The 12232-nt window shown below is 36.8% G+C and overlaps 1 protein-coding gene across 3 annotated transcripts in view; it reads left to right on the plus strand.

Annotated features, from left to right (window-relative positions):
• The window catches only part of DMGDH (dimethylglycine dehydrogenase), an 86204-nt gene extending 84316 nt beyond the window's left edge, over window positions 1-1888 (plus strand). For all 3 annotated transcript variants that reach the window (XM_006053962.4, XM_006053963.4, XM_025296363.3), the window contains one exon: window positions 742-1888. In XM_006053962.4, the coding sequence (XP_006054024.4) occupies window positions 742-957 (216 nt within the window). In that variant the 3' untranslated portion in view covers window positions 958-1888. The remainder of the gene's footprint in view (window positions 1-741) is intronic.
• Window positions 1889-12232: the final 10344 nt, after the last annotated feature.

Genomic DNA, 12232 nt, shown 5'->3' on the forward strand with positions numbered 1-12232 from the left:
CCCCTGAAGAAGGGCATGGCAACCCATGCTGGTATTCTTGCCTGGAGGCTCCCCATGGACAGAGGAGGCTGGTGGGCTACAGTCCATGGGGTCTCAAAGAGTCGGACATGACTGAGCGACTAGGCACAACAACAACAATATTTATAGAGAAGATTCACTTTACACTGACTGTTGATATACTAACAGTTTATTTCAGCAGTCTTCTGACAGGTCATTTTCTAAATGCTAACAGGAACAGTTGGCTAGGTTTGCTTTAGGATTTTTAGGTTTTTCTCCTTTATATCTATTATTGCCATGCTAGTTTGATGGAAGAGAATATTTTTAAGTTTAAAATGGAAATATGTCATTCTTCCTATCAAATCACTTGGCACGAAACTGAGCAAAATAAATAGATATATATTCTGAGAAATGTTTTTCATAATTTTAAACTTTCATTAATCTTCTCAAAAAAGTGAAGTTTTTCTCCTGGTATTATCCTCACAGACAGCATATAATAAAACTTTGTAAGTTGACCATATCTTTTGAGAGTTTTCATCTAAAGAGGAAGCACACAGTTCAGTTCAGTCACTCAGTCATGTCTGACACTTTGCAACCCCATGAACCGCAGCATGCCAGGCCTCCCTGTCATCACCAACTCCCAGAGTCCACCCAAACCCAAGTCCACCGAGTCGGTGATGCCGTCCACCCATCTAATCTTAGCTGTGACCAAGATGCCGAGGGCAGTGGGGTCTTGTTTTTCAGGTGGTTGGCAACACGACCTCCGGGAGCTATAGTTACCGCATCCAGAAGAGTCTGGCTTTCGCGTATGTCCCTGTAGAGCTCAGTAAAGTGGGACAACAAGTTGAAGTTGAACTATTGGGCAAAAATTACCCTGCAGATGTCATACAAGAACCCTTGGTGTTAACAGAACCAACCAGAAGCCGGCTTCAAAAAAAAGGTGGAAAGGACAAAATTTGAAAAGACTTTGAAGAGGCAAATGTATTATGGTTTCAATATGCTTGTACTCAGAATTATAACTGATTGGCTGGGGAATGGGAAAACCAAAGATTTATTTCAAAATCATCAAAATCTAGATTAAGAATTCTAAAACCTTTCTCTTGTTTTTTAAGGAAGGTAGAATAATGGATGAATGATTTACATTGTTTCAAATGAAGATACTTGAAATCAATGTTCTTGTTATCCTATATTGTTGTTTATGAAACTCCATTAGCAAAACATTTAAGCGATTGCTAACACACAACTGAAGTAGAAAACATTATATAATTTTAGAAACATTTGCATATGGTTCTTGTTAGCTGAAAACAAATTATGTTTTACATAAAAACAAATGCAGTATTGATGGATTTACTTCTTTGAGAAATACTCATTGAATAAGGTATCATTTTAATTTTTCATAACATGTCTAGGAAGAAAACAGTAAAATTTAACATTGGTATGTGTAACATTTTTATTCAGTTCCTTGAGATATTTACTTTCTTAATGACCTTCCTGAAGGCAGTTTTATGGGACATCATTATTGTCCTTTCAAAGGTTGTTTTAAAAGAGAAATTGCAAAAAAGAGCAGAGTCTTTCAAAGGAAGTGGTACTTGTAAACCTTCTGAGATGAAGCTGAAAAATAAATAGATTGTGCCAGGACAAACACAGCCTGAATACTGAACACCTCTCTTTGGGAAAGAATTAATGCAGGTTGACATCACATTGTGCTGTTCTGGACACCATTTCACAAACAGTGACAAAGCAGGTCAAATAAGAGCTGAGGAGCGGACAGGATTGCCCTTACCACTGTGTATAGCAAGGAAAAAAAAAAAAAGCCATTTAAAATAACTCTTTGATACACCTCTTGAAATTGTTTGCATTTAGTTGAATAAATCAAAATTTTCAAAAAAAAGGTAGTTTGTCATTTATCATTTGTTCTGTACACACATTTGCTGCCTAGGAAATGTTCTTTAAATGTGTATTAAAGACAGCTGAATGTGAAGCATGATAAGATTCTGTAGTTAGATTTTAAAATAATTTCTTAACTTGTAAGTTTTGAAAATGTGCCAAATTTACATGTAAATTTTTATAAAAGTAGTCATGTATTGGAACTCTTCAATATGCTATTCATTTATCTTTGGTATCTCCTCTTAAATAAGAAATGAAGAAAATCCCTTTGAAAACACACATTTTCTAATTATCAAGAGTATTATCCAGACCCTTTCTCTCAGCTCTGATATAGGTATAGGTATTTTTCATTCTTTGCCTTTCTGTAGTCTAATTGCTAATTGTGTTAAAACTAATGAAACAATTGAAAAAAATTTAATACTATATCAGTAGTACAATTTAATAGTTACCTAAGTTGTAACTTTTCAGTGATGAATTACTGGAAAATTATTGACAAATATTATGATATCAGACTCTAATCAAAGGAACAGTACCAGGAAGGAGAAGGCAATTGACTATGCAAAAACAAAATCCAAAAAAATTGTCATTTTTTTAAAAAATAAAATTCAAATTTCAAAGAATGCTGGAGAAACAACAAAAGATTCTGATCTTACATTGCTAGATGAAATCAGTAAAGCAGTATTTGAATGTCTTAATCTTTTTCACCAAAAATTGGGCACTTGCTCTAAATCAATAGACTGAACAATGTCATCTGCATATCTGAGGTTATTGATATTTCTCCCGGCAATCTTGATTCCAGCTTGTGCTTCTTCCAACCCAGCGTTTCTCATGATGTACTCTGCATATAAGTTAAATAAGGAGGGTGACAATATACAGCCTTGACGTACTCCTTTTCCTATTTGGAACCAGTCTGTTGTTCTATGTTCAGTTCTAACTGGTGCTTCCTGATCTGCATACAAATTTCTCAAGAGGCAGATCAGGTGGTCTGGTATTCCCATCTCTTTCAGAATTTTCCACAGTTTATTGTGATCCACACAGTCAAAGGCTTTGGCATAGTCAATGAAGCAGAAATAGATGTTTCTCTGGAACTCTCTTGCTTTTTTGATGATTCAGTGGATGTTGGCAATTTAGTCTCTGGTTCCTCTGCCTTTTCTAAAACCAGCTTGAACATCTGGAAGTTCATGGTTCATGTATTGCTGAAGCCTGGCTTGGAGAATTTTGAGCATTACTTTACTAGCTTGTGAGATGAGTGCAATTGTGCAGTAGTTTGAGCATTCTTTGGCATGGCCTTTCTTAGGGATTTGAATGAAAACTGACCTTTTCCAGTCCTGTGGCCACTGCTGAGTTTTCCAAATTTGCTGGCATATTGAGTGCAGCACTTTCACAGCATCATCTTTCAGGATTTGGAATAGCTCAACTGGAATTCCATCACCACCACTAGCTTTGTTCGTAGTGATGCTTCCTAAGGCCCACTTGACTTCACATTCCAGGATGTCTGGCTCTAGGTCAGTGATCACACCATCGTGATTATCTTGGTCATGAAGGTCTTTTTTGTACAGTTCTTCTGTGTATTCTTGCCACTTCTTCTTAATATCTTCTGCTACTCTTAGGTCTACACCATTTCTGTCCTTTATTGAGCCCATCTTTGCATGAAATGTTCCCTTGATATCTCTAATTTTCTTGAAGACATCTCTAGTTTTTCCCATTCTGTTGTTTTCCTCTATTTCTTTGCATTGATCGCTGAAGAAGGCTTTCTTATCTCTTCTTGCTATTCTTTGGAACTCTGAATTCAGATGCTTATATCTTTCCTTTTCTCCTTTGCTTTTTGCTTCTCTTCTTTTCACAGCTATTTGTAAAGCCTCCCCAGACAGCCGTTTTGCTTTTTTGCATTTCTTTTCCATGGGGATGATCTTGATTCCTGTCTCCTGTACAATGTCACAAAACTCAGTCCATAGTTCATCAGGCACTGTATCAGATCTAGTCCCTTAAATCTATTTCAATCAATTTCTATTTAAATCTAGTCCCTTAAATCTAACCCTTATGGCAGAAAGTGAAGAGGAACTCAAAAGCCTCTTGATGAAGGTGAAAGAGGAGATTGAAAAAGTTGGCTTAAAACTCAACATTCAGAAAACGAAGATCATGGCATCTGGTCCCATCACTTCATGGGAAATAGATGGGGAAACAGTGGAAACAGTGTCAGACTTTATTTTTTTAGGCTCCAAAATCACTGCAGATGGTGATTGCAGCCATGAAATTAAAAGACGCTTACTCCTTGGAAGAAAAGTTATGACCAACCTAGACAGCGTATTGAAAAGCAGAGACATTACTTTGCCAACAAAGGTCCGTCTAGTCAAGGCCATGGTTTTTCCAGTGGTCATGTATGGATGTGAGAGTTGGACTGTGAAAGCTGAGCGCCGAAGAATTGATGCTTTTGAACTGTGGTGTTGGTGAAGACTCTTGAGAGTCCCTTGGACTGCAAGGATATCCAACCAGTCCATTCTGAAGGAGATCAGCCCTGGGATTTCTTTGGAGGGAATGATGCTAAAGCTGAAACTCCAGTACTTTGGCCACCTCGTGTGAAGAGTTGACTCATTGGAAAAGACTCTGATGCTGGGAGGGATTGGGGGCAGGAGGAGAAGGGGACGACAGAGGATGAGATGGCTGGATGGCATCACTGACTCAATGGACGTGAGTCTGGGTGAACTCCGGGAGTTGGTGATGGACAGGGAGGCCTGTTGTGCTGCGATTCATGGGGTCGCAAAGAGTCAGACAGGACTGAGCGACTGAACTGAACTGAACAATGTCAAAGTTTGTTGTCAGCCATTTTCTCTAATTTTTAGCCGATGAAGAAAAACTTCAGAAATGTTTACTGTATGTAATATAAATGTATGATGAATTTTCTGATGAAGATATTTTAGTGGAAACTTTTAAACACAGACATGTTTGAAAGCCACTATAAATGTTCCCAAAGCACTAAAGACAGTAATGCAATTCCTGGAGTTTGTTGTGAAAGATTTTTATGAATTTCTGCCAAACTTGTACATCTGTTGCTCATGTAAAGTAAAGGCTTAAAAAATATTCTTCAATCAACTTTGCAAAGATAACTAGACAAATCTGGGTATACTGCCTGGTAAACATTAATATGTGAAGAAGAAAAAAAATTCAGTGAAATCACTACAAAGCTTAAAAAGGAAAAGGTTTATTATTCACAAGTAGCAGACCAATTTGTGAGTATAAATATTCTCCTTTTTCAAAACTATATAGCTTAAAAATATTAATTTATATTTTATACTATAGCATTTATTTCTATTTTTCTTATTACTGGCCTGACTATATATTCAAAGTTTAATAGAATTTTTTATCCTGTGTATTTTTTTCCTGGTAGTTATTATTCATTTCATTATTATTAGTAAAAATAGCTGTATGGGACTTTCCTGGTGGCTCAGACAGTAAAGTGTCTGCCTACAATGCAGGAGACCCGGATTCAATCCCTGGGTCAAGAAGATCTCCTGGAGAAGTAAATGGCACCCCACTCCAGTACTCTTGCCTGGAAAATCCCATGGACGGAGGAGCCTGGTAGGCTACAGTCCATGGGGTTGCAAAGAGTTGGACACGACTGAGTGACTTCACTTTCACTATTCATTTCATTATTATTACTAAAAATAATTGTATAATGTAAAAGAGAGAGAGAATCACTAAAAAGTGGTCATCCAGGCTGGCTTCTTCTCCCGTGTCTGGCACCTACCTAAGGCTGATGGCAACACCTTGGGGTGGCAGGGCACTTGTTTCCATGTGGCCTCACTATGTGATTATCTTGCCAGGTAGTTCAAAGGAGGGAACTTAACATGGAAAACCAGTGAGAGATGCCAGCTGCCAAGCTGACACTATGACTCATACAGGCTGGAGCTGCTAGTGGGAGCTGGAACCATAGAAAAGATATATCCATGTCGGTAACATCCTGTTTCTTGACCAGAGAGGTGGTTACTTGAGTCTGTCCACTTTGTGAGAATTCATTGACCTATGTACACTTTTGTGCACTGTCTTAAGCACACAAAAAATGCTATGTCAAAATCTTTTTATACAAATGGTACTATTTTCCACTCTCTACTCTCATCTAGTTGGTTTTGAGGAGGTGATAAGCAACAGGCAGGATAAGGAGGTCAAAGGAGTTTCAATTTGAGTTCAATTTCAGACACTGGGAGAATTTTCAGAGATAAATGAATTATCTCTTCTTTTTAAAAAACTGATCCTCTTCTTCTCAATGCACATACTTACACTAACACACAAAACAAAACCAACAATAAACGGAAGATACTTCTTAGAGAGAATTACCTTCCTACAAGCTGGTAAGCTTGATGATTCTTAATGCCTTGACAGTGAGAGGGTAACAGGCAGGAAGGCCAGGGGTCTCCAAATGGAGGAAATAGCCTGCAAGTGTCAGACATTTTTATCTCTCTGAAGCGGCAGGAGGAAACAAACTAACAATATTTTTTTCCTTCTCTATACAAATTTAAAGAGAGGTTTCTCTTAAAATACTGTGTTGCCATAATGACACCTGGTTTCACCTGAAGTTAGCTATTCTTGAGCCTAGAGATAATCAATGCCTTTTTCTTATGGAAATGTTTGTCTTAAGCTATGCTAATGTACTACGCCTTTACCCCAAACTCTGTCTCCAAGTCGGTTCCGCCTCTTGGCCCAAAACCTACTTGACAAACCAGTATGTTATACTCAGATATTGTTCCCCTAATCTATGTAAATGAAACTATTTGTATGCTGGTCTGTCCTTCTTTAAGATTCAAGTTAATTATTTTATGGCCCAAGATAAACCATTTGGTGCCATTCTAAATTTTAAGACATTCCTTTCTTTCATTAACAGACTGCTAGTGACTATATAACATCCAGCTGAAGACTAGCAGGGGGGTACTCTTTCTGCCCCCTTCTGATGCCTATGTCAGAAGCTTTCTCTATCTCCTTTATACTTTAATAAAACTTTATTACACAAAAGCTCTGAGCGATCAAGCCTCGTCTCTGGCCCCGGATTGAATTCTTCTCCTCCGGGGGCCAAGAATCCCGGTGCATTCGCGTGATTCAACAACAACCTTTCAACAGTAGTGAGCACTGATAGTGGTTAATGCATATAACTGAGGCATGTAACTACTGGCAACTTAAACTCATCTCCAAGTTTAAAATAGGACCTTATAGGCTTTTAAGAAGGCTCTGACCCTCTCTGCTTCCCTTGTGGCTCAGCTGGTAAAGAATCTGCTCCCAATGTGGGAGACCTGGGTTTGATCCCTGGGTTGGGAAGATCCCCAGGAGAAGGGAAAGGCTACCCACTCCAGTATTCTGGCCTGGAGAATTCCATGGACTGTACAGTCCATGGGGTCACAAAAAGTTGGACATGACTGAGCGACTTTCACTTCACTTGACCCCCTCACTTAGATATGGTAGAAACAAATCCCATCCCAAATTGATTCTCAAAACTAAATATATTTTGAAAATAGTTTAATAGCTAAACATCTAAAATGACAAAGTTTGTCTATTCTTTCTGATGTTCAAGTCTATCTTCTTCTGAACTATTCAGGGTAGTAATGGGCAATGAGTAACACCAACCACAATTTACCACAGTTAGTTAGTAAACTTCAGTTTTTCTCTCTGAAGAAAGGCCTCTTGCCATTCTTATCTCTACCCCAACGGTTAAACCTTTAGAGAAACATGTTTAAAACTGTTCAGCCTTGGACGCAATATTTATCATATTCAGAGGCACTGAAACCAAACAGGTTGAGACAAGCATTGAACAGAGACTTCATGACTTCTGAGCATAGCTTTTAGCCCATTAGAACCATGACAGGAACCCAAGACTCTGCAAACCAGAGAAATAAAGAAGTACAGCAAAAGCATCTACGTGGTTTCCTCAGTGCATGGCCTGTGGGCTTTACAGCCCTGTTCATGGGGCATGTTTATTCTTGGCACTCTGTCCTAACTTAAAATGCATTTTACTTTTTGTTTAAATATAAATTATGTTACTACCAAATTGTTAATAATAATATTACTAGGAACAGATAATACATGCTCAGAGTTTAAAATTTAGATGTGAAGGATATATTGTGAAAGTTAGTTTTCCTCCTCTCCCTGTCCAGGGTCAACCGCCTATCAAGAGACAACCAACGTTATCATTTCTTCTATATCCTTTCTGAGATTCTCTATAAGTATGTAAACATTTATCTCTTTCAACATATGAATATATGTGTATGTGTACACACATTTATACACGTAATTTTGTTGTTGTTCAGTCACCAAGTCATGTCCGACTTTTCGTGACCAGGCTTCCCTGTCGCTCACCATCTCTCAGAGTTTGCCTCAGCTCATGTCCATTGAATTGGTAATGCTATCCAAGCATACATGTAATTTTAAGCAAATTAAAACATACCAAGCATAATGTTCTTTGCCAAACTTAAAAAAAGTAACAGTATATCTTGGAGATTATTCCATATCATCCTTTTAAATGATAGCTTAGTGTCTCATAATTATTTTGACCAGGCCTAGCTATTTACCTTTTTCTAATAAAAATAAGGCCAAAATGAATATCTTGATGCATATGATATTTCTCACATGGAATATATCTGGAGGATAAATTCCTACAATTGGGATTAAAGTGTATGTACATTTTGATAGATATACAAAATTGTTCCCCATAGGGGTTATGCCAAATTTCACTTCTGTGATTCATATATGAGGGTTTGTTTTACCCAAAATAGTTGAGTTCTCACTAGTATCAGTGGTATACTATTGAAATTTCAATTTGTATTTCTCCTTTGAGTGAGGTTAAACATATATTCAAATATTTAATAACCACTTACATTTCCTTTTCTGTAAACTATTAGGTTCCTATATTTTGCCTATTTAAAGGTGGATGTTGATCTTTTTCTTACTGACTTTAGGAGTTAAAAGATTTTAAAGTATGAGCCAAATAGGTTTTGTATGGGTTAGAATGTAAATCAGGTGTCTCTAATATCTTTTCCATGTAAAAAATATATCCCAAGTTCCAAGCACCTCATCTACCAAACAATTAACTTTAATACCTATTTGTGAGTTGGGAGTAGCCTTTCTTTCAGTCCTAATTTTTGCATTTTCAAACTGATTGGAATGTTTTTTATCTGTATTATTTTACGTGCTTATGTAGTGGGGAAACCCTAAAAAGATCAATGATTAGATTAACTCAAACAATAAAATAATTATTTGGCAGAATATAAATAGAAGTCAGTAGCCTTCATGTCCACAAATAACAACTAGTTAAAAGATAGAGAAAAAGTTAAAGAAAGCCCCATTTCAGTAGCAACAGAGAAGATAAAATACTTAGGCATAAATTTAACAAGAGAAGTTCTAAGTCAGTATGAGGAAAATTTTAAAACACTTCTAAAAGACACAAATGTAGACCTTAATAAATGAAGGATAACGTTTTATTTTAGATAGGCAATTTCATATAAAGATTTAAGCTGTCCTTAATTTATAAATTTAATGCAATTCCAATAAAATACCAACAAACAGGTTGATATTAAAGTTTATGTGAAACATGCAGGAATAGTCAGAAAAATATTAAAAATTAAAAGCTCTGAGGAGTCAGTCCCCATAACTCATTAAAACATATTGTAAAGCCTCTATAACTGAATCCGTGTGGTATTGAGTTCATGAGTCAACAGGTAGGACAGAGAAATAGAAAGCCCAGAAATAGACCCACACATAATGTGGATTCTTTATCAGATGAGCCACAAGGGAAGCCTCAAAATACTGGACTGGATAGCCTACCCCTTCTCCAGGGGATCTCCCCAACCCAGAAATCAAACCAGGGTCTCCTGCATTGCAGGCGGATTCTTTACCAGCTGAGCTATCAGGGAAGCCCATATGGAAATTAAGCGTGTAATAAAGTTTGCTTCTCATATCACTGGAACAATGGGGGACTTCTCTATTCTTTTTATGAACAGCGGTGGGAAAACTGAGTAACCATTTGGAAAAAGATAAAATTAGATCCCTATCTCACATCATACACAAACATAAATGCCAGTGGATCAGGGATCTAAATGTAAAAACTGAATACAAGTACTAGAAAAAAATATGAGTGCATTTGACTTTAACATTAGTGTAAGGAAGATCTAACTATGACTCAAATCCAGATGCAATACAACAGGAAAATATTGATAAATTTGTCTGCATAAAAATAACTGGCATGTCAAAAAACACTATAGCAAAATATTTGACAGTGGACAAACTGGGAGAAAATATTTGTGATGTCAATCACAAAGAGGTAATATATCTAATAAAGAACTTTTTAAAATGACAGGGAAATGACCAAAAACCCAATTGAAACTGACATGGACAGTTCACAAAAATAATGTAAAAATGTCCCTTCAACATAAGAAAAGATTTTTAACCTTACTTAATAGAAATACAAAAAAAAAAAACAAACACACACACACTATACTGAGGTACCATTTTTCTTATAAGATTGGCAAAAATTAAAAGTATAGTATTTTTTTAATGACTGGTGATAGTGAAAATTAATACAACCCATATACATACAGAAAAGGGGAAAATAGAATTGGAGGTATTCACTTGAACTCATGGTTTTATATTTATACACATGTATCTATATAACGTATGTATGTAAATACATAAGTGGCAGCTTCCCTGGTGGCTCAGATGGTAAAGAGACTGCCTGTGCTGCAGGAGACTTGGGTTTGATCCCTGGGTCGGGAAGATCTCCTAGAGAAGGAAACGGCAAAGAGGTAATGTATCTAATATATAAAGAACTCTTTAAAATGACGGGGCAATGACCAAACACCCAGTTGAAACTGACGTGGACAGTTCACAAAAATAATGTAATAATGTCCCTTCAACATAAGAAAAGATTTTTAACCTTCCTCATAACAAGAGAAGTACAAAAACAAACACAAACTATACTGAGGTACCATTTTTCTTATTAGATTGGCAAAAATTAAAAGTATAGTATTTTTTTTAATGACTGGTGATAGTGAAAATCAATACAACCCATATACATATGGAAAAGGGGAAAACAGAATTGGAGGTATTCACTACGAACTCATACTTAAGGTGTGTGTATATGTGTACACATGTATGTGGCTTCTATCTTTAGTGAGAGACCCTACAAGCAGTGACAGCTGGTAACAATGGATACACCTACAGCACAGAGCTTGGGTTTTTCAGGTAGGAATACTGGAGTGGGTTGCCAGTTGCCTTCCCCAGGGGATCTTCCTGACCCAGGGATCAAAACCACATTTCCCATGTTTCCTGCCCAGGACTCTGCATTGCAGGCGATTCTTTACTTGCTGAGCCATCAAGGAAGCCCTTCTAGAAGCCATCCTCCACTAAAAGGTATCAGGGTTCCTTGGAGAAGTGGATGTTTCCAGGGTTGGAGAAGGAAGAATATAAGATAAGTCTAGAATATCTTGTACCAAAAAGTAAGGGAGTACTCAAGGATTGAAGAGGACATGCTGAAAGGACACTGGAGCCAGACTGAAGGGATACCCACTGGCCAAATCAGAAGAAATTTGAGCACTGAAATAATTAGAATGTTAATAGCATACTGACTAAAATAAGAATCTATGAGTTCATAGTTATAAATAAATAAATGGGGAAGAACATAAAGTTCTTCCTTACAGTAGAAAGACAACTGGTAATTATAGAAAGAATGATGGAATTAGAAAATCAGCAATAGGCAACCATCCTAATGTTAATTGAAGTAAGAAGCATCGGGGGTATTAAAACTAATAAGCAAATGTTTTAGGAATGACAGAATATACACATATTCTCAAAGTATTTCCCCCCAAATAATTACTAATTACAAAGGGGAAAATAGTAACTTTATAGTGAAGAAATGGCTACCTTAACAAAGTTCTCAAATAATAAAGCAACTCAGCATGTGCTTCTTAGTAAGAAGTATCAAGAATGCAACATCATTTTTTGCAATGTTTCTGCACAAACCCATAACCTGAGTCTAATCATTAGGAAAAAACAGCCTAACTCCAACTAAGAAAATTTATAAAAACTAGCCAGCACTGTACATCACAGGTGTTCAATATACAGATGATTATAAAATTAACTCTCTTTCATTAACTCAGGTGCACATTTCCAGAGCAATATTAACATAAGCTTGTTCCCATCAGGACATGGGAAGGCTCAGTGCAAGTTTAGTAGTTTCCAAGTGGCTCCAGCAATCTAAATGTTCTGTTAGACATATAACGAGATTTTAGAGATTACTACTGTTTCTTTTCCCCTTCCCTTTCCATTCTTCCCCCTTTTTTTTGGCTAAAGTATGAATTTAGAATTAACATCT

Source organism: Bubalus bubalis, chromosome 11 (genome assembly GCF_019923935.1).
Source record: "Bubalus bubalis isolate 160015118507 breed Murrah chromosome 11, NDDB_SH_1, whole genome shotgun sequence".
NCBI lineage: Eukaryota > Metazoa > Chordata > Mammalia > Artiodactyla > Bovidae > Bubalus > Bubalus bubalis.